The sequence below is a fragment of the Atractosteus spatula genome, chromosome 1, assembly GCF_055471065.1.
Source record: "Atractosteus spatula isolate fAtrSpa1 chromosome 1, fAtrSpa1.hap1, whole genome shotgun sequence".
NCBI lineage: Eukaryota > Metazoa > Chordata > Actinopteri > Semionotiformes > Lepisosteidae > Atractosteus > Atractosteus spatula.
In genome coordinates, this window is record NC_142706.1 from 38,498,719 (window position 1) to 38,522,490 (window position 23,772).

The window sequence follows — 23,772 nt, forward strand, 5'->3', positions numbered from 1 at the left end:
GCTGAGGAATGAGAGGGTGTGCATAGGCTTTTGCTGATCACCCTCAAGGCTATTTCAAGTAGTGTACTGAGTTCTGAGCCAAAGAGCAGCTGCGCATGACCTGGAAAGCACAAGAATCGGTCCTTGTTAAAAATGGATCTCCTGCAGAACCCTGAGTCAGCTGAAGAACACATCACATACACATCACATACAGTCTCAGCCTGCTAATCTAGTAGCCCATTTACCTCCTGCTAGCCCGTGAGGTGATCCATGGCCATGACACAAATCTGGAGGTTCTGGAAGGAGGCCCAAAATGTTGATGGCCACTGATTCCATAGGTGTACTTGCTAGGAAGGACTGAAAGGCTTCTCAATACTGCTCCTGAGGACCTCTGTGGGCAGGACAGGCATCCCATTATTCCTGTGTGATGTACCCCCAGCAGAAGCCCTGACAGAGCCAGAGGAAGGTTTTTTTCCCCCCAAAGTAACCTACCTTAGGATGCCCAGCAGGAACTATTACCTTATACAATACCGCCCCAGCGTCTCTTTAACACACTGTCTTTTGGATGAGTTGCAGACCTGGCCACTGGGCCCAGCATGATTTCAGAGAGGGACACTGATCAGCCATCTCACCCCATGTGGGCGCTTCCCAGCAAACACCCACCGACACACCACCTGGAGTTCTGTGTCTGCCTCCTGCCTTTCCTTCCTTGAGGTAAGGTGTTCCAGCAGGTCACAGGTCGGGAAGAAGAGCACCCTAGCTCCTGCTCCTCACAGTGATGGCAGAGAGCAAAGCTATCCTCTGAGCATGTGTGTATCCGGGTGATTCTCTACTGCACAGTGTTACTCAGAGTACTGGTAGGCCTGGGATTTTTTCAATATTATTCAATCCACCAGGCCAGCTGGCCCTTTGGGTCCTTGAATGACATCAGACAACGCAGGGCAGTGTGATTAAAGTGAAATACAAACAGAAGGCCACACAGGTGGTGTTTGAACGGTTTTAAGGCATTATCTTCAACTGTCAGCAGTTCTGGCCTAGTATCATAGTGTGAAGGTCTAGCTATAATAGATGATCACATTCTCTCCATCACTTCTGGGATAGGACAATGCCCGGCCCTTCATCGATGGACCGGGGTGCCACACCGTTCTAGCTTGAGGGAGTCAAAGGTTTGCTTCCTCTCCTCAGTCCATCAGAATGCAGTGCCTTTACAGGTGAGCTTATGGAGGGAAGTGGAAATGGTGGCAAAACCAGCCAAGAATCGGCAATGATAGAAAGCTGATCTTAGGAAAGCCTGGAGCTGTCATAAACTGGTTGGCATAGACCAGTCTCACACAGTGATGACTTTATCCCTCTCAAAATTGAAACTGACTTCACTTACCCGAAGACCAAGGAAGAAAACCTCTCAGCACATCAGATGAAACTTGACCAGGCCTGCTGCTGTTGTTCTCTCCAGAACCAGGTGGAGAGCTTGGCAAGTACTGTCAAAGAGCAACCATGGACCATCAAGTTCTCAAAGTAACTGATGCTAAGGTAATGAGTAAATTATAAGTCAGTGGGGAACTTCTTCATCAGTCACTTGGATGCGTTCTGGTTCTGCATAGGTGTCAGCGGCGCTTTCAAGTGTCGAAGGGAGAGGATGTCAAAATCAATGTCAAAGGCATAGATTTAAAAGAGCCAGGGTTGTTCTGGGCCTGTGGAACAGCGATGCTAGAAAGGACATTCTTTCTAAGAGCCAGCCAGTGTGTAGGGTGAGGTTTGTGCCTCCTAGGAAGTAAACTGATTGCTGATGGGGGTACAGTGGAGCACCAGTCCCTCAGAGGAAAATTAACCCCAAAATGCAAGTCCCCTTCACATGACTGCATATGTCTGCCTGAACATGTGACCCTACTCTCCTGTAGCTGTGCTCATCTTCAAGTCAGGCACTTCTTTTGGTGAGAGATGTAGGAGAGCACACCGAGCTTCCCCTTCACCTCATCCTGAGCAATGTTGTCTTCTCCTCCTACTGTGCAGCCAGCTCAAAATTGGCCCTAAAAGCTTCCCACAGTCCTTACCCTGTGGAATGTCCAGTCATGAGCTGCATTATCCAGTTTTACTCCTAACTCAAGGTCCCTGGCTTTATTGTTGTTTGTGTGTATGTTAGAGTTGTGCCAAATCAGTCATCAACCCACCCCACCACCACCACCAGTGGCAATATTTAGATGTGCATAAGCCAACACATCAGTCAAATTGTCTGTGTCCTAGGACTTAAACTTAACTTACTGTTAATGGAGGGATCTGGAAACCTATTGGTTACAATCTACAAACCTGTCTTTTTTTCTTTTTCTGATGACTTAAATAGTGTAAACTATTTTAAAATATATCTAACGACAATTTCAGTGTCATGATGATTTTCTTTTGGAATATATAATAGCGTACTGTAATGCAGATCCAGTAGCAATCGCCTACAGTAAATCACTTGCAGATTTTTTAAAAGATATTTATTTCTTCCCGATTAGCAGCCTCAGGTGGCGGACTCATAAGGCCGAGTGAAAAACTTTGATTTTGTCCAAATTTTGACTTGCTGTCAAGACTACTCCTCCTATTTTCCAAATCCTCACTATTTGTGTATCATCTATAAATGTAGTTTTACTACAGCAGAATTTAAATTGATATAGATAGGGAAGAGGAATGGGCCTTAAACACATTTGGTACACTACTTACATTCACCCAATTAAAGGTTACACCTCTTAAAATGACATTACCTTGCATGCTTGTTGATTTTAATTTCAGTATTAACCTTTTATGAGAGATGTTATCATAACCTTACCTTTGTACCTAAATATACTGTAACGCTACAGGGTTCACGTGGGCACCCTCGCCTGCTGCCACATCAGGTCGGCCCCCCACCGTTGGGGACTCAAACCCGGGCCTCCGGCGTCACTCACCAGGGACCCAGCCTGTTGAGCTAAAGAGAGATCTCCCCGACAGTGGGGGGCCGACCTGATGCTGCAGTAGGCGAGGGTGCCCACGTGAACCCCATAGCGTTACATTGGTGTCAGGAGCGGGGTGGGATAGCCCTTCACCGAGGACGGTGAGTTAAGCGGGGGAGATCTCTCTTTAGCTCAACAGGCTGGGTCCCTGTTGAGTGACGCCAGAGGCCCGGGTTCGAGTTCCCGAAGGTGGGGGGCCGACCTGATGTGGCAGCAGGCGAGGGCGCCCACGTGAACCCCGTAGCGTTACTATACTGTACTATATTAAGCCATATGCCTTAGAAACATGAACATTTACAAAGCCATTCATGCCTTCTAGTGTGTTTGGATTTTAATAAGTAATTGATTCAAGGTTCTTATCCAACCACTTCCTGAACGTAGTCAGGTATCAGCTTCAACAGCATGAGGGGGTTGCTTGTCCCTGACTCTCACAAATGTTTGTGTGAAAAAGTTCTCAATTCACTTCACACTACTTTCTACGTGTGTGCTCTCTTTTGTGTTCTATTTTTTATTCTAAAGAAGACAGTTGGGTTAAGGGTGGAGGATTTCAAATATTTGAATCTGGTCCTCCCATAATGTTCTCTCTTCAGATCCAAAAAGATTAATTTATTTTAGCCTCTAGTCAGTTTCAGACATTCCTTTGAGCCCACAAACAGGCTCTTCATTGCTTTGATTCCAGGATAGTAATATGGTAACAAAACCTATTGAGCTCAATATTTTATACATGCACTGCATAATTGACTTAGATTTGATGCATGTTTTAACTTTATACCATTAAACCATTGTCTTTGTAAATATGTTTCTAATTTAGTTCTCTCTCATTTCCATAATGTTACTAGTAACACCAATTTGACTGGTTGGTCTACACGTTTCTGGTTCAACTACAGTATATTAATGTTTTTGTACATTCTGTGGGTACAACTCCCATCCTCAGTGGCTGTACTTCTATCCCAAAAACTTATATTATAAAACTAGTTAATTGTGAAACTCTTTAGATGGACAACCACATGCTAGAAAACTAAATATTGAAATGTTAAATCCTGAATCTTAAAAATACAGAAAAGAGAGTGTTATAGCACCCTTATTAGGACATCCTTCTTCATCCTACAAAACTCCATGATCCCCTGTGCCCTCCATCCTCACAGTATAGTACAGTACATAGAGGTATACAGTACTGTATGAATATTTCATTTTGATACACAGACGTATCTTGATTGTATTTGTGCGTAGTAAAAACTCTAAATTCCTTATTTCTTTTCTTCTGTTTGCCATAGTTTTCATAATCATACCCCTGTATCTCACAACAAGAAACACAACATTAATGCAGTTCCTCAATTATGAAATAACACAGCTCTGAAATATTAATTTAATAGGACTTACTTTATTATTGTTAGTGCACTTCTTCATGTATTAGGTTTTCTTTTCTGTGATAACTGTGTGCTAGAATTTTCCTCATCAAATGAATCTTTTAGTACACTCTAAAGGAGCATTTAGCTTCTACATTTGTTTATAATTTACAAATTTCTATTTTTTTTAAATCTTAAAGTCAGCATTTCACATAGACTGATGGACATTTGGTTTTCCTTAACAGTTGACCACAGAACAGGGGAAACGTAAAGGTTTTCCTGTAGGATGAAAGGTCAAGAGCTGTTTTGGCAGGGAAAAGGAAATGCTGACACTTTTCCTAGGATATGGATGAGATAAGAAAAAATAAAATGAGTGTAGAAAAAGTGGACCTAGGAGCTGTTGCTTCCAAAAAAAAACATAAAAATCAACAAATACAATTGAGAATCATAAAATAAAATATTCAAACATTTTTAAAAGCGTCATGATAATTGTGCCATACAGAATTTGATTTTATGGTTCTCAATTTTTATGATAATTGCTAGGTTGTAAGGCCATACTGTAGGTAAACAAAGAAGCAATATAGCAAAGCTAAAGACATTGAGTTGCCTTTTAAACCAAAATGTGTATTGGAACATTTCTTAAATGTTTTTTTTGGCAAATAAAGTGATAATATCACTTTTGTAATCATCTGTCTGTGCGGACATACATTCTATATAAAATGGAGTTTAATTCCACTTTAATGGAGTTGGCACATTAGGTGTGGATTAAATAAGTACTTGACCTGTATTACCGGCACTCAAAGCTTGAACTGTTTTACTAATATATATATACAGTATGGCAGGTTCATTATGAAGAAATCTGATGAGTTGTCTTTGGCATTTTTATTTGCCTTTGGCTGTTTTGAATACTCATCTTAGGTCCCCTCATAAGCTTCTCTATTTAAGTCTTCCACAATGTTTATGGTTCGTCTTCTCTAGATTGATTTTAGAGCAGCATTCCTACTTCAGTAATACAATTTTAGGAAATCATTCCTTAATTAAATGCTATACTTTCAACTTTATGGCCTAACATTTTGTTTGCACCAGTCCATCACAGTATAGACACACAGACATGCACGCACTCAGACTAGTGCCAAATTTTCTAGAAGACTTTAACCTACCAGTACATCTTTTGACTGGGAAGAAATCAGACTACTTAGTGGAAACCCACAAGAACATGGAGAGAACATTCAAACTCCAAACAGAGAGCACTCTAGGTCCAGTATTGAACCCAGGCCACAGAGCTGCAAAGCAGTAATGCTAACTACTGTGCCACTGTGATGTCACTGTAGCTACAGTAAATATTTTTTAAAATTTCATATCCTAGTTCAGCATTGTTTTCTAATTCTCTTATTTTCATATCACCTGCAAAATTGACTATTTTGCTGAATATAAAAGAATCTTGATCTTCAATTTTTTGGTAATTAAGAAAGGGCACCGGTTCCAGTATGGGTAATTTTAAACAAACGAAATTGAAAGTAAAAGAGGGTATGTTCTGTAAGAAAGATATAGTAAGATTCAAACTCAATTTTGTAGTTTCTGGAAAACAGGTTTGATACCAGAGAAAGTTTTAATTTGATAAGAATTTGTCCTTCATGTCAATCAAAGCCCTACCTTTCTGAATTGTGACATTTTCATTAATGGTGTAAAAGAAAATGTCTTGTTTTCCTATATGGTATATGAACTTTTTGAGCTGTTTGAAAAAATTATTTTGTTAAACAAGTAAATGAGATGCATACATACAGTGTTTGATATGCAGAATTAATTGTCATTCTATTCACTGTACTGTACATTAATGAACATTATCGTTTGAAATGATCCATACAGAGTAATAAGTAAAGTAAATATAAATCAAAGAGGTTACCTTAGGGTAGCAGATTTTAGACATAATTTTCCACTAATCTGTTTCACACTCACACCCCTTTTTTGGTACAGGCTACTGCAGGACATACTGTACAGCACTCTGTAACAAGACACTTCCAGTCAACAAACCAAAGATTTCCAAGAGATTAAAAAGCTTGTCCAAATACTACTTTCAAACTGCTTGAAACCGGAATTCTTTCAGAGCCACACCCCATTTCTCAATCTTTTAAAAGAAAAATGTTGTCGCTAACGTGTCTAACATTGCTAAATCTTAACATTTTTTTCATGGTCAAACGTCTTGGGCTTGTATTGTCCGTATGCAGAGATAACTTAAGTTTTCCATTTTTCCCCTTGTGGTTGTCTTTGGATGCTTGCCTGAAAGGTGTTTTTTAAGAATTGACAAACACTAAAAAGACTGCAAAGGGGAAAAAGCCACTCGACCCATAATTCTTATTTTTATTGGTAGCTTCATGATAGCAGAAGCCTGTTAAGCCTTTTCCTAAAGTCTCCCTCAGTCTCAGCTTCATCATTGGTCCCATGCTTTCACGACCCTCTGTGTACTGTGGAGAGGACTGATCTGTCTGTCGTGAATACTCCTAAATATACATTCCACTGGTGTCAGAGCTTCCTTGTATGGTTGTTTATCTTAAAGACATCTGTAGTAACATATTTCTAATTCTGCAGAATTAGCCTTTACATAATGTACTCTGTATCATGATAAGGTTCAGTTCCCTAGTTTGAGTATCACATTCCCTTCAGATAAAGAATTAATCTGGTTCTCCTTTGTACAGTTTTTAGAGAAGCAGTATCTTTCTTGTAATGTAATCACCAAAACTGAAAACAATATTCCAAGTGAGGTCAAACTTTAGGTTCTTTTTATTGCTTCCCACATGTTTTAGATGGTGAAGGAAAAATCAGTACAAAATTCTAAATCTTCCACATACAGTGCTTCTTCTAATTCATCACTAACGTTAAGGGCATTGTTCTCGTTCTTGTGGATTTGTTTCAGACCTCTGCATCTTAGTGAAAGCCTGCAAAAACGTTCAGAGGCATTGACAAAATGTACATTGACACATAACACATATTTATTTTACTGTACTATATATATTTCCACAAAACATGCAGGTTGGTGAGTTTTATGTTATCCAGTGTACAACAGTATTCTCAAGATTAACTAATTGCATTTAATTTAATTGTGTTCATTTACTTTTATTTAAGCATCAATCTCAGCTGTTCCATGTATGTTTCCCCCATTTTTAAAAACGTTTGTTCTAATGTTCCAATTTGAGTTGCACGCGGGTGTTAATATATATTTTTTCACATTACATTTAAAACTACTAAATGTACTTTCCTATTTAATGTCACTAGTGGAAATCTAGACTGCCCATTCTCGCCAAGGGATAATTGCGTCTGTATGGGGCGTGACTGAGTCTTTAAAATATTTAAAAAGTACAGTACAGTATGGTCATATGCACTGAGAAATAGTATAATTCAAAACATTTCCACATTTTTAACTTTGAATATGTCGCCTTTTTAATTAAACGTTCTGCTGTTTGCGGTGCTCTAACACATTAAGTAGAAGGAAAATGCACACACTCCCTAAAACGGGGAAATACAGTACTCTAGGTAGTGTGGGCGACATTCAGGGGGTGTAATTTATACACTTGTAGATTATTAACTAGTTTGGTAAAACCTTTGAAGAGGACTGCGGGATTTAAAGGACGTAAGAAACCGGCACTCAAATTACGAGCAGTGCACACGCACAAATCCTGGAATATTGCAAAAATGTATTCTGCGGACACTGAAACGATCTGCAATTAATTATGCTCTTACTAAACAGTTTTTAACTGAAGTGCGACTTTGTGTCTTTTACCTAAAAATATTGGTACGGGTTATTTTTTACACTCTTGAGCAGTACATAAGTTTTGTTTGTCTGAAAGCAAAAGGCTACTGCACATTAACGTGTGAGAGAATGAGTGTCCAGTCTGACACTTAGCAATCCGTCCTGAAAAGGCTATTACATTTTCCAGAACATTTAACGTGGAAACACACTATTTTTCGCTCTGGATGGGGTATGCCATTACTGCGTCATATATGGAGACGGTAGAAGACGCAGTGTTAAAAATATAAGTTTTACTTCTCAGCCTTCAGGAGTGCGACAGCCAAAGTCGTTTGCAATGACCAGCGCACACAGAGAGCTTCCAGAGGCCGAACAGGTGAGAAATGGAGGTGAAGTGACTTTTCGAGATCCTCCTTGGATACAAGAGCTGGACGCAATGGAGAGTGGTTTCGGCAATAAATCGAAAGATGCGGGTAAGTTAACCTTCTGGTAAATGGTTTTGTTAACTCCCGATACATAAATTCTGAACATCTCACTGACGTGCGAGTCTAGTATAACTGCCACCTCGTGAAACACAATTTTTTAGTTTGCAGAGAAGTCACATAGTACAGTAGACCATAAGGCCGTAACAATACTTTAGGAGTGATTTGGCTAATGATTTATTACAGGATTCCCAAAAAACAAAGATTTTTAGTTACTTAAGAACCACAGTGGTTAAAAGGCAACTTCCTAAATGTTCAGAAACAGAAAATAATTCCAGAGTTCAGATTTAATCAATTATTAGGTGTGTTAATAGTTTCAATAGTTATTTAAGTACTCGTGTGGAACAAAGAACGTGTTTGTGGTTCTCAGGAACAGAACCCCTGATACAGGGAGCAGCAGAGACTGCCAAGGAACAGCTAGTGATATGAACTCGATTGTTGCAGCCTGAGACATACAGTAAAGTAAAGCAAAGCAGAAAACGGTGTGAGCTGCTTATGACTAAATTGCTTAGTAACAGAATTACCAGTCAGGTTGGTATTAGCTTAAGTCAATTAATTTTGCACTATGAAAGTAGTATCTGCAGAATGGGCTGTACTGTATATCATAAATATGTTTTAAGATATCTGTGTTGTCAGCCATACACAGGTTTTCACATGAACCTTATCACCCCTTACAGCAGGGAAGAAATGTTACTGCATCCCTTACAGAATGATTTTGATCCCATCGGGTCTAACTGGTCTCTTGCATACACTGCTCCATAGGTTATTGATATGTCTTATTGATGTCTTTACTGATTCAGTTATTAAATTTCTTTTAGGCTCATTTGTAGCAATACATTCCTATTTAGTGCTTTAGTGGTATGAGTTAGGGAGCTGCAACTCAATAGAGTTTCTACTTTTCCGGGTGGCATGTTGCAGTGGTATCATTTAGAAGGGCACTTGCTAAATTTGCTTTGGTAAAATGCAGAGACATACAGTACAGTACATACAGTATGGGCAGAAATGTGAATAGCTTTGAATTAAAGTGTGATCCATTTAAAATAAATAGGCATGATTTCTTAAGTACATGAGATGAGAGGAAGTGGACCGTAAGGCAGTTGTCTATTTTACTATTAAAATATTATTTTAAATACACTGTACTTAAAAATATAGACATTTAATTATATCATCAGTTGTCATTGTCATACATTGCTAGTTAAAAAGCAGAATGGTTGTTTTCTCGTGATGGAAATTAAGGTACATTTTATTAAGTTTATATACAGTACAACTTCACTTACTGAACAAATGTTGAACACAAACATGTTACTTTTTCCTTCATTATTTTAGATAATAGTAAAAAATTTATTAAATAGTTTTAAAATAGGCCTTTGGTGTTACACACATGCACTATTTTATCCTGAATGCACCATCTTGTCATTGTTCTGCTTTTTACTAAGTTCCAGTAGTATGCTGTCATTTTATTGTTACCACCCACTGATGTTCTCGCTAAAGACTTTAAAACTCTACAGATTTCAGTGTTTTGGATCTAAAAGAACATGTCAGATAGGAAATGAAAAACAGAGCATAAAATTAAAATATCCCTGCAAGTTTCCATTGTTCTTTGTGCTTTAAATTGACATATTAACCTGGAAAGGTTTCAGTAAGACATTAGCATTTTCACATTCAGGACCAGACAGATGTCTCCTGTTTCCACACTTTGTTTTAATTTCTTATGTTGAAGAATTTGTTGTGAGCTAGGAACGTGTCATTTATACCGATATAAGGCATTAGCTATGGTAAAATGTTTGCTTTGGAGGTAAAAAAAGACTGAAGATGTTAAGTTTTTTACTTTAATTGTCCTTCAGAAATATGTTCATTGGATCTCCATTCTCTCATCACAGAAATACTATGGTAATATCTGTCACTAACCTGAAAATTATCCAGTCTCTTTTTGTGACTTTTCCTTTAGTTTTTGAGCATGTTGTACTTAAGGTATTGTACCTTAGTGTTATTAAGACTTCTCTTTTAATAATAATAATAATAATAATAATAATTCCTTACATTTATAGTGCTTTACTGGATATTCCACTCAAAGCGCTTTACAGGTAATGGGGACTCCCCTCCACCACCACTAATGTGCAGCACCAACCTGGATGATGTGACGGCAGCCACAGTGCGGCAGTACACTCAACACACACCAGCTAACATTGGAGAGGAGAACAGAGTGATGAGGCCAGTTCATAGTTGGGGATTATTAAAAGGCCATGACTGGTAAAGGCCAGTACAATGGGGTAACACCCCTACTCTTTTCGGGAAACGTCATGGAATTTTTAATGACAACAGATTCAGGACCTGGGTTTTACGCCTTATCTGAAGGACGGCGCCTTTTTACAGTATAGTTTCCCCATCACTATATTGGGGTATTAGGACCCACACAGACCGCAGGGTGAGCACCCCCCTACTGACCACACTAACACCTCTTCCAGCAGGAACCTTAGTTTTTCCCAGGTGGTCTCCCATCCAGGTACTGACCAGGCTCACACCTGCTGAACTTCAGTGGATTACAAGTAGTGAGTTGCAGGTTGATACAGTTCTTGGCCAAATAGTATGTCCCATATTTTAGGAAACTTTAAGATCTATTTTTTATCACTCACTTATTGCATCTATACTCATAATAGGATGTAATACTGTACAATCATTATTTTCCTTATTTAACCATATATTATTCACTGTTCTTACATATATGGATAAATCTTAAAAACTACATTATCTGTGCGCTGGACAATATTTAATTTTTAAAAATCCTGAATGTCACTGGTGTAATTATCTTTGCAGGATAATATATCTTGAAATTGTGTAGTGCCTGGTCACAATCAGGCACATAAAACTCATAAAACTTTTTAAGGGAACAATACATTGTGCCTTTGTGTAGGCACTTTGTTGGAGGTTGGACTGATTTCAAGCACACTGTTCTTTTTGCTTCTGGGGTGCTCACAATCAGAAATGTCAAACTTTGCAAGATACTAATGTGAAATAGTCATTGATTTGGAATTGCTTGATTTTGGATGAGTCACAACATGTCAGGCTAAGGGAGTAGGTTATTGGGAGAAGCTTCCTAATTATATTGTTGAAACCAATACCCTGGCATAATTCAAAGATCATCAGATGAATTACAGTAACTACAAATTACATTACCAAATGGGTCAAATGACCTTTTGTTGTTTGTAACATTTCCTGTGATTGTCATGTGATGGTCTGTGCATGTACTGTAGTTGGTACAGAGCTCAACTAGTAGTGATTGATCAGAGTCTGACTGCATGGTGCTACAGGATGATGCATATCCTCATGTTTCTTGTGTAAACAAAACCACTCTTGTAAGTTGACAATGTGACGGTTATAGTTATAGTGATCTCCTCATTAGACTTGAGATCCTTTGAACATTTGTGGGATGAGTCAAGATGTGTAGCGCCTAAGGCGCAGAGACCAGTGAGCATGCTTATGCTTGTGGGTCATTCCATGTGCATTTTGGAATGACCATCTCACCCTTTTCAAAAACTGGCCCATAAATTTCTGCTTTAGAAGAATCTGAGGCAAAAGTTAGGGCCTTTTTGTACCTATTGAAGCTTCCTTGAAGATATAGTGATAACATTCTTAGTGTCATTGTAAACTCTTGCATGCCTCTGAAGATCAGAATTATTTAAAGGATTAATATTCATATGAAATATTTTAAAAATACGAATCTGTCAATAAGACAATCTTGTTATTTTTTGTATGCTGTTTTGCAGTTCGTAATGTGATAACATACAATATTACAGAGTGGGACCTCTGGCAGTTAAGAGCTGTGACATGATTCGATTGCATTTGAGGTAATACAAAAAACATGTTGTCATTCTGGATACATACAGTATATTCCATTCCATATACTGTATATTACCTGAATTTTGTCTTTGGACAAAAATAATATCAGATGCCTTTCTGGGATCTCTGAGCTTTATCCGTGTTATCTTATAACATAAAGTATTAATGTTAATATTCATGTCTGCAGTTGTAAAAGTGAAAAGACATCATAAAAATATTATGATATATGTACAGTAGTTTCCCATGAAATTCAGTTATGTCAAAACTTCTGATGTCTTTAAAACCAGGCCATTCTGGGCCCTCATTGCAAAAGGGCGGAGTTAGATTCCAGGCTATTTGAACTTGAACATGTCTCTAGCATGAGTAGAACAGAAGTTATGATGGTTTTAAGAAAACCAACATACAGTACTGTATGTATAAATGCCCTTTGCTCTATGGGACAAATGTACAGTTTGCACAGAGTTTCAGGACATTAGGATGGTGGATGCCAAATCAGATGGATTTCACACAGAGTGACCATTGTCTATGAGAGGAAAGGGGCAGAATCCAACAAGACACCATCTGTAACCTGGTGCAAAGCTTATGTCACAGATGTGCAGGTTGTGATGCTTCTGTATCTTAGATAAGAAATAGTGAACACACGCCCTGCTAGCCTGTTGCTTTCACAGCACAACCCTGCAGCATAATAAATGAAGATGTACTTTGTCATGTCTGTTCACTAAAATATCAATGCTGCTTCTGCCAAAAACCTTGTAATTTTCTTGATGGCAGCCTTGCCAATTTTTTTTCTATAAGTTGCTTTTGATGCTGAGTATATCTTTCTACTCACACAATTTTGCACAAAAGATGCACTTGTTGTTGGAAACAATAAGATCAATTTTTTTCAAAATAAAAATATCAGAATAATGTACTGTAGCAGATAAAAACATTGTGATCGTAATCTTACTTACTGCATGTAAGGTATTTTCAGAATCGAACAACTCCTGAGAAGTAAACACTTTGAAAACCGCTGCGTCAGAAGACGCATTTCCAACAGGTAAACTACAATGTCAAGACTTCAAATACACAGGCCAAAATTTTTATTGCGATTCTAAAGCTATACAGCAGGCTGTATTTACATGGAAACAACTGAGTCTTAAACAGCAAAACTGACTCACTGATATGCAGTTTAGGAGACAGAGGTCTGGCTCAGGCTCTCTTTACACCACTGTGAGAGTCAAGTAGCATAATGAGAGCTCTGCTAATATTATTAATTTGACTGAATGCCTAAAGCCATACAGAAGACATGCCAGTTAATCTTTAAAGATCAGTGTGCTTTCTTCACTCTTCATTTAATAATGAGTAGCTTGACATTTATTTTAATTAAACATCATGAGCTCAAGCAGCCGTAGGTAATCCATATTTTGTTATCGTTCTTAATTTTGTTAACCCTAACGTCCGGTTTTTGTACAGTAAGATGTTCTAAGAATTGTTTACCATGTACAATTTAACGGGGTAACGTCACAATCTATGACAGAGCTTGTTTTTTTAATTGAACAATGTGGATTTTTTTTACAAAGCAACAGTTCAAGAAAACAAATATGACTTTTCATTTACACATTATACAGAACAAGAAGGAGCTCCATTTGAGCTTTTATTCAGTTATCTAACATGTTTATTTGGCTAAAGGACTGAAATATCATCAGGTGTTGTCTTATGTAAGACCCTCCTGTTTATAAACAACCAGGTTGCTTTGCTTCAGAAGTTTTATCAAATTACTCTATTTTGTTGTATTGCATTATTTTGTAATGGTATATCATTCTGAAAAATAAACATACAGCCTTTGTTTCTTCCATAGTAAGTATAATTTTTGCTTACAGTGCATGTAAAGAAGATGACTGTGCACTTGCATTTGTTTTTTTAGGGTGGTTTTGGTGATTTGCACCATGTATTTTCAAATTCATTTCATTTCCAGTGGCTTGTACTGGATCGAAACAGCTTAAAATGAGTAAATGGAGCAAGGACGAATTATATTTTAAGAATGTGTATTATAAAGTATGTGTAAAATAAATAAACAAAACCTTAAAAATTACCTATATAAACATTGCCACACTGTTTTCCATGAGTATTCTGCCAAATATATCTGCCTGTATGTCTGACGTTATTAGTTGTGCATTTATGTGTGTTGATTTACTTGGGGAGGAAACAATTCAATGGCTTGCACTCAATACTGAAAAGAAAAAACTGGGTCCTGTTGTACACTCTTTCCGAAGGCTGCTGTTGCAAGAGGATGTTGTTTTACAAGCAGAATTCCTCTCCTTTGCCCACTGTTCTGGACCAAGTGATTCCTTGCTCTCACCTTCTGCTCCTGCTAAATGATAAATCCCTTCTTTGCCTCTGGAAGCTGCAGAAATGAATCTCGTTGTCGGGTCTCACTATGGTTAATAAGATGTTGGCACTGCGTTGAGGGCTCCTGCATTTTCTTTCCTTACACTGCTGGATCCTGCACTACCATGACATTATTGCTCTCCTGCTCCAGTTCATGGACCCAGTGAGTAACAGGAGGTGTAAGCATGGAGTGGTGCTGCTTATGCTACAGTAAAATGCTTCAGTCAGAACTGGGCTGGGCTAATAATTTAAAATTAATCAAAACTGGTCCCCAAGAATTACATTTTTTTTTCTGAGATGCAAATTCCACATGCAGCTTGTGAGTATAGATGGGTTTCTAATGTCTGGTCTTTATTATTGCTTAGTTAATTGACTGATGCAGTTCAGGTATTTGGGTATAAATGTAAAATGTCATTAGTCAATTGAATAAGTCTGCACCATATTGTGACTGTAAATCCAAGCTGGTGAAAGCTATCACCTTTGAACTTTTCTGTCCTTTTGAATTTTAACTTCACCTACTAGGTTATTTATTAATAAATTTGATCAGCAGGCTAGATTTATGGAGAGACCTAGCACTCATACTGTAGCATTTGGTTAATGAATGAAGAGTTAAAATATTAATTAAGGGTTGAGAAGACCATGCAGTACCTGTACTGTATGTAGCATACTGTCAGTTTTTGTATTCTTTTTTCTTTTGCTTTTTATAAAAAGGACCAGTTACTAGTAATAAGCATGAATAATGTGCCAAGGCCCCCCAGTGACTGTAAAGGAGAGTTTGTGTGGACTGGAGCTGTGACACAGTACTCACTGACAGTATCTCCAAGCTCGCTGTGTATATACAGTAGCAAGACTCAGGGGCTGCTGTTGAGCGGCAGAGCAAGAATACCCTGGCCCCTTCAAACCCTCCTGACTGAAGTGGTGCTTGACCAGCTGTGCATCTTTACTTGGTAACTTCCAGGCACATTAAGATAAAAATCATTTCTGAGACTTAAAACAGTGACACAAGACTATAGGCCTCAGTTACAGTATCTCTCTGACACTGTTTGAATGGCTGAGCCGCTTTAAAAGCCTTCATCCCTGTGAAATTCAAGTTCAATTTACTGCATCTTTTCTTTCACATTATAATTGTAGTAGTTCTTGTCGACAACTCATTACTTATAAAAGGCAGTGATTTACTAAGCAGTACTGCACATCTGGGATGTACTTGTGATTGTGTACCATACTGTATCTACAGTTGCAATAAGGTTTGTGAACCCTTTGGAATTATCTGGATATCTGCATTAATTACTCATAAAAATGTGGTCTAATCTTCAAGTAAGTCACAATAATAGACAAACAGAATCTGCTTAAACTATTAACACACAAACAATTATACTTCTTGTCAGCACTGAACATCATTTAAACATTTACAATGCAGGCTGGAAAAAGTATGTGAACCCTTCTATTTAGTAACTGATAGAACCGCCTTTAGCAGCAATAACCTCCACCAAATGTTCCCCGTAGCTGCTGATGAGATTTGCACAATAGTTAGGAGGAATTTTAAACCATTCCTCCTTACAAAACTGTTCAAGTTCATTGATGTTTCTAGGATTCCTTGCTTGAACAGCTCTCTTCAGGTCATGCCACAGCATCTCAATTGAATTGAGGTCTGGACTTTGACTTGGCCATTCCAGAACACAAATTCTGTTGTTGATTTACTCCTGTTTCTGGTCATTGTCTTGTTGAATCACACAACTTCTATTAAGCTTCAGGTGACAGACCACTATCCTGACATTAAATAAATTTTCTTGATACAATTTTGAATTAATTGTTCCCTCTATGATAGCAAGCTGTCCAGACCCCAAGGCAGCAAGGCCGCTCCAAACCATGATGCTCCCTCCATCATGCTTCACTGTTGGGATGAGGTTTTGGCGTTGGTGTGCAGTGCTTTTTTTTCTCCAAACATAGTGTTGCACGTTTCTGCCAAAGAGTTCAACTTTTGTTTCATCCTTCCACAGAACATTGTCCAAGATGTGTTGTGGAACATCCAGGTGGTCTTTTGCAAACTTGACAGGTGCAGCAATGTTGTTTTTGGAGAGCAGTGATTTCCTCTATGGTGTCCTTCCTTTAACACCATTCTTGTTCAGTGTTTTTCTTATAGTGGACACATGAACAGAGACTTTGGCAAGTTCAGGAGATTTCTTCAGGTCCTTTGCTGTTACCCTAGGGTTCTTTTTCACCTCTTTCAGCATTGCACACTGTGCTCTTGCCATGATTTTTGCAGGAAGCTCACTCCTAGGGAGAGTAGCAGCAGTACTGAATTTTCTCCATTTGTAGACAGTTTGTCTTACTGTGGATTGATGAACACCCAGGCCTTTAGAAATGCTTTTGTAGCCTTTTCCAACTTTATGCATCTCTACAATTCTTCTAAGGTCCTCTGATATTTCTTTTGATCAGGGCACAGTCCACATGAACAGCTCTTTCTTGAGAAGAACAGACTCTGTCAGTAACCAACCTTTGTGTGCCTTTTTTATAGGGCAGGGCACCTCCAACCCACACCTCCAATCTCATCTCATTGATTGGAACACCTGACTCCAATTAGCTTTTGGAGAAGTCATTAGCCTAGAGGTTCACATACTTTTTCCAACCTAGGCTGTGAATGTTTAAACGATGTTGTTACGACCCCAGGTGTCTAGGGGTAAAGGGGTGTAACATTTAGGATGGATTTGGATGCAGGTGGGTTTCTGGCGAGGGACTTAGGAAGCGTAATAACAAGTTTGGTGCAAAAGTGATTTATTTTTAAAAAGTGAATAAGTGACTGGTATGTATCAGGACACAATAACACACACGGAAAGGGTACTAGAGTGGTGCCAAAGAAAATAAAATAACAAAGTGGAGCTGGCTAAGAAAGTGAGGGACAGCTGACCTAACTACAAAACCAAAACCGAAACACTCGGTCTTCGGCGTCTTCTAACGCCCTAGCTAACCTTCACTGACTACCCAAACCATACAAGACAAAAGGCACTCACCCATCCTAAACTAGTGTTTCTAATACAAAGACCAACTATGTGTACCCAATTTACAACGTTACAAAAGTGTTCAGTACTGACAAGAAGAAGTACAATTATTTGTGTGTTATTAGTTTAAGCAGATTATGTTTGTCTATAATTGTGACATAGTTGAAGATCAGACCACATTTTTATGAGTAATTAATGCAGAAATCCAGGTAATTCCAAAGGGTTCTCAAACCTTATTGCAACTTTAGATACAGTATGGTACACAATCACAAGTACATCCCAGACTTTTTCTTGCAACTTTATGTATACAGTACATTATTTTGAAGATCATCTTTTCTTTAGGTGTATTTACTCTTTCCAAAATGAGCTCCTCACTTCCAACTATGTCATCTTGGTGCAAATACTTGAATATCATTTACAGATCAATATTAGAATATACATTTATTCCACATTATACAGGTTTTTATATTAAACATTTTTCTGAATAGTCTGTTTTTTTCTAATGGTAGTTAAAGAGTTCCTTTTATCCTTCCCTAATGTCATTTATTTCAAATTAAAATTTCAAATTAAATTCCGGGTATGTTACAGTATGTGCAAGTAAGAAAATAATAGAAAAAATAAATAGAAAGTAAAGGAGAGATGGTCTGTGTTGCTTCAGTTAACATCAACCAGCATTAAGTGACTAATTTTCTTTTTTCCAGTGTAAACATTTAATAGGTTACCTTTACTGTCTAAAGTCAGCATTACACTCTGTTTCATATTCTTTCCTCTTCAGCAATCTTCATGAAGCTGGTGATGGTGCGACGAAAGACAGGACTTCCTGATGAGGAACTACAGGAAATGCTGAGAGGAAAACTGCGTATCCTGGAGAATGACAGTGGGGAGGTCATGGCACTTTTCAGTGTAAGATCTGGAGTTGCGGTATTTTGCTCCATTGTTGTCAGTGATGTTTTGAAGTTCGGATCCGTCATGTGCTCGAGAGAAGCTCGAGGAGTGAGCATGCATGAGGACAGTGTGTTAAAACAGATTTGAGCAAGAACAAAGTGTAGCTGACAAAAATGTATTTAAGCCTCGAGAATTACGGTGAATCGGGCGACAGAATTCTCAAATTCAAAGTGTGTTGTCTTCATAGGAGGGTTCCTCTACACTTCCACACTTGCCATGTGAGCTTGAACATTCGGGAGGAGGGCAGATCCTATTCTCATGCACTCTTGCTTTCTTACATACAGCATCTGTATCGTGACTCTTGTGCATCCAATTTTGCATCACCATTTCCATCACTGTCTTCACCTCAGCATCAGTCTTCCTGCAGGTCCCTGGCTCATCCAACAAGAAACGAAGAGGGTTCCTAAAGCTTATCTTTGTGGTCAGGTTGCTGTTGCCTCAGCCAGGCTGAGTAAATTCAAATCACACCTCTACAGTTTATTAGGAATTGGCTGAACTGTTGAAGGGTCATTTAGAAACCTCACAGGGAAATTCCACAGAATAATGATTCAGTGTTATTTATGGGATTTCCAGGTACATTTATAATACTAATAGTGGTAATAAGAATAATGATACAACTCAAAGGGAACACAAAAATGAGTTTTGGCACAAACCTTTCTCATAAATGATTCAAAGCACTGTTTATTTTCTATAAAGAAAATGACTATTGTACTAACTATGTTACTACAGGCACTAAAAGATTATTTCTCCCAATACAGTATTTTCACTCTTTGGAAGAAAATACTAGTAGATGTAATGTCATTAATGTAAAGATTATTCTTTCAGTGTTCTACTAGGCTCAATACCTTCATAAATTGTAATCTTAATCAATCTTACTGATTCATAATGCTAACGGATGTTTTTTTAGTAACTTGAGTCTTGAGTAACTGTATGGCAATGTATTCATTAAATTTTTGACCATGAGTTGGGTCTTTTCAAGATTAAGATTAATTCTGTACAAATACAGTATATGCATATAATGCAATTAAAAAAATGGATTTTTCTATAGCTTGTCTGTTCAGCTCCTTCAGTTCCAAGCTGTCTTTGTCAAACTGCATATCAAAAATCATTGATGTCATGTTTTTGTGCAAATTGAGCTTTCATTGAAAATGTTGCTGTTGAACATGCTCAGCAGATGAAAGTTCAATATTTTGGCTGTCTTCGTACAATGACTCAAACTGAAAACTGTTAGTCCAATCTTTGAAATGTTGTCTTTTTAGGAGCTTTCAGCCAGGCTGCTTTCTATCCACAGTGAAGAGGATATAATCGTTGTTACATTTAAAACATTTGAAGAAATATGGAAATTTAACACTTACTACTCACTGGGTATGTCTGCTTGGTTATTGCATGCTCCACTGAAGTGAACAGTATCCATTGATGATTTCTGAAACAGGAATAATTATTACAGTATGTAATATTTTAATATTTTTATAATAAGGAATATGTAATATTTTAATAAATATTTTAAATTTCTATTTAGTTTCAGCATGTAAAAATTATTGGATTTAATACTTATAAAAACACCTTTCAAATTGTGCATCTTGATGAAAAGTGAATTGGAAAACTTATTTTTTTTTTCATTAGGATGTATTTATCAGGGTTTGTGGTATTATAGTATGTAAATGGAGTTGCAGCTTATTGAGTTTTGCTGATTAAAGCTTATTGTTTTTAGGGCTTCTTGGTCATTGCATGGAGAATCTCCTCCTTGATCAGGTCTTCTGGTTACACCATTTAGATGAAGAGGATTTAGGAATTGAGGTCTTAATCCATGAAGAAACATTACATTTAATGTACAAAGGGATCCTGATGCAAGAAGGTAGGAGTCCTGATGCTTTTTTATTAGTATTTAATTTTTAATCCACCCAGTTTTTGATCCTCCAGTTGTTGTTTTTTTCTGCCTTGGATCACAGCGATGACTCCTACAGGGAGAAAGAGAAGTGCAGACAGGCCCACTGACCTTCCCATTGTTCAGAACCATTTAGATTTTGACTGACTATAAACTCCACAGCCACTTGCATGTTGGTTAATGTTTTTCTGAGGAATGGCACCTTCCTCAGTGTCATTACTAGGGAACCTAGGGAAATTGCAAACGTAACTGCTTCTTCAAGAACTGAGAGAGCCCAGGCACCGAATCTGTACTCCACCATCAGTGGCACACTCCCAGTTGTGTGCAGCTGCTTGGTGAAAACCAGTCACAGTGGCATAGACAGATGACCCAGGCTTGAACTAGGACACCTGTGCCTTTGAGCACAGCCAGAGCTTGAAGAAAATAGGTTTTCTGTTTCATGCTCTTTGGAGCCTGCCCTCTGATTTTTTTAAGCATTTGTCTAGAAATACTCTTAGATGGTTTGGTTTTATGCTGCATTTCTGACACTGTGGCTTGCTGAGTAGTCTCTGTTAATTTTTTTGCAGCTCAGGCTATCTTTAAGGTCGAAGAGCCAATAAGACAAAACTATTATTCACTGCCTTAGAACACTTTCCTTTGGTATTTGGTGTGTCAAAAATCTCTCTGTTTCCCAGAATCCTTCTTTGCAGTATGCACTGCTGAACAGAACTGCGAGAGCACTTCAACAGGCAGTGAGCTGCGCCTGCAGGAGGGTAACGTAGCTATCTTTGAGCCACCCACGGATGGATCAGAATGGACAGTGCAGTTGTTGGTAGATGGTTCAAGAGGGTCCATTGCTAAACCTGCACTAGAGCCAGTCAGTCCATTTCATCAGTAAGTTAGATTTTAACCATGCCTGTTGTTTCTTTTCCATAAGTTTAGGTTTCCTTGCAGCACCTCTTGTACGGAAAATTACATTTAAAAATGTATGTTGCTTAGTTGATGAAAGTTGTAATATAAAACCCAAAGAGTGCACCATATTCTTGCAATTGAAAACTCTTCTGTGTACTTTTTCATTTTACATTACTCTGTTGATCGTGTCATGTGATATGTAGCGCTCTAGTCATAACCAGGTTTTTTGACCTAGGGAGTGATATTTAAATATTAATCATCCATACATTTTCTAACCACTTTATCAAATACAGGGTTGCTGGAGGCTGTCCTGGCAAACAGTGTGTGCAAGACAGGAAACACCTTGGATGGGGCTCCAGTCCATTGTAGGGCACACACAGACAGATATATGCAGTTAATCTACTGTAGCAGCAGGTCTTTAGACTGTGGGAGGAAACCAGAGCACCCAGATGAAACCCACACAAACATAGGGAGAACATAAGAACTCCACACAGATAGCATCCCTGCTCTGGAATTGAAGGCTGGCCCCCAGCACTGTAATTTAACTAGAGAAATAATTTCAGTTCATGTTTTCAGTTATCCTCTTTACATTAAAAAGGTACATTAACCTTTTTCACAGAAGTCATTTGTTCAGTAGACATGGGGTAAACGACTGTAGTCTTTAATCCCTGCTGGTGAAGAGTCTGCTTGCTGCCTCTGCTTTTGCACACTTGACTGAGCAATATAAGTATGAGGCCATTAGGGGGTTATCCTTAGACAGATAAAATGAGCAAGGAAACCCTGTTCCATAAAAGAGCATTATGCTTTACATTGTGCTCTTGAGGAATTACAGGATTTACGGCTTCCTCTCATTTGTTACCTTTAAGCCCAACTAATTGTTTGATTGCTTGAATTTAATTGATGTGAGGCTCTCATTAAGGCATTTCTTGAAAGAAGCCAGGGTGTCAGCTTCAACAAGTTGGTTGGCTAGTTTATTTCAGATTTCCACCACCCTTTGTATTTCTTCCTCCTGGTCTCAGTTTTTAAATTTCTCTTTACTCTCCATTTGGCTCCTGTTGTTTGTGACTCCTTGTAGTGTTCTTTTAGCTTGACAGAGCTGAACCTTGAGCTCAGGAATACAGTATATCTGATCAATTTTCTCTGGGATGGTTCCAGAACAGCAATATTTTGTAACATGATAAATTTAAAACTTTAAATTTAACAATGTATTTTCATTGTAGTAGGCCTAGAAAAGATGATTCAAAGCAGACAAAATATCAGCTATAAAAAGAACACAAATAACACAAAGTACTAATTTAAGAAGCAAGAAACAAGCTGAACATTAGCAGTTCTAGTCTCAGCAATGCATTTACCGCTATCTGGTGGCTAAAGTATGCAACTGCAGTGCTGCAACCTGGTAATTTTTTAAATAACAAAAGCATACAGTAAATGCATCTGATGGCAGCTGCTTTTTTTCAAACTAATAATTAAGCGATGTTAAAAGCAAAGCAGTGACATTCAGTTAATTGTACATTATGATAATGATTGCAGTTTCTTTTTTCTGTGGTTATTCAATGATGCTGGGAATCTAAATTAAAAACCTATGTACTATTGTTTTATTTTTAGATGGTTCCTTAAAGCGTGTCCCGAAAATATACTGATGGGCAATGCAAAAATGCTGTGTGAATTCCCCTACCAGTTTGGTAAGGATAGGTCATTATGTTCAATCAAAGAAATGTTGAGGCGGCAACATATTTTCATGGTACAGTATATGTTACTAAAATACTATGGTATTTTAATGGGCTGCCCTGATCACCATAAAGACCTTTCATATACGTATAGAAGCAGAAAACATTAAAATTACTAGTACTGACTTGAGCTCACGTATTACCGTATAGATGGTAAAATGCCTAAGATTCTTCTTTTGATCTTCAATAGAATGTCCTAGGCCAGTATTAAAAGTGCAGTAACATTTTTTTTAAAAGCATTGTGAGAGTTGCAGCACAATATTTGAGTGTCGTGACAGCTGTGAATTGAGTGAGTCTGTTTTCTTTCTTTTCCACATCAGCTGTGGGCTCCTGCATAGCCACTGTGGGATATGAAGGTTCTGGGCCAGATGAACTCAGCTTTAAAAGTGGAGATTGTGTTGAAATTGTGGGTTTCCTCGTCTCATGTTTTGAGTGGTTTGTGGGGACGCATACCAAAACTGGAAGGACTGGGTTAGTGAAGACAAGCCTTGTAAAGCCAACTAATTCTATTTGTGAGTAAGTAACATTCTGGGTTTTTCTTTTTTCTGTTAACAAAACGTGATTACTTACACTGAAATATTATACAGTATCAATATTTTATTGAAA

General features: G+C 38.1%; 1 protein-coding gene across 2 annotated transcripts in view; it reads left to right on the forward strand.

The window, feature by feature from the left end:
• Positions 1-7,850: 7,850 nt before the first annotated feature.
• sh3tc1 (SH3 domain and tetratricopeptide repeats 1) overlaps positions 7,851-23,772 on the forward strand; it is a 32,912-nt gene continuing 16,990 nt past the window's right edge. The window contains exons 1-8 of one of the 2 annotated variants that reach the window (XM_088918135.1): positions 7,851-7,919; positions 8,341-8,509; positions 18,494-18,621; positions 19,923-20,028; positions 20,375-20,518; positions 21,223-21,421; positions 23,045-23,121; positions 23,487-23,682. In XM_088918135.1, coding sequence (XP_088774261.1) covers positions 8,374-8,509; positions 18,494-18,621; positions 19,923-20,028; positions 20,375-20,518; positions 21,223-21,421; positions 23,045-23,121; positions 23,487-23,682 — 986 coding nt within the window. In that variant the 5' untranslated portion in view covers positions 7,851-7,919; positions 8,341-8,373. Of the gene's footprint in view, positions 8,082-8,340; positions 8,510-18,493; positions 18,622-19,922; positions 20,029-20,374; positions 20,519-21,222; positions 21,422-23,044; positions 23,122-23,486; positions 23,683-23,772 lie in introns of both variants that reach the window. The other variant, XM_088918130.1, reaches the window with a different exon arrangement.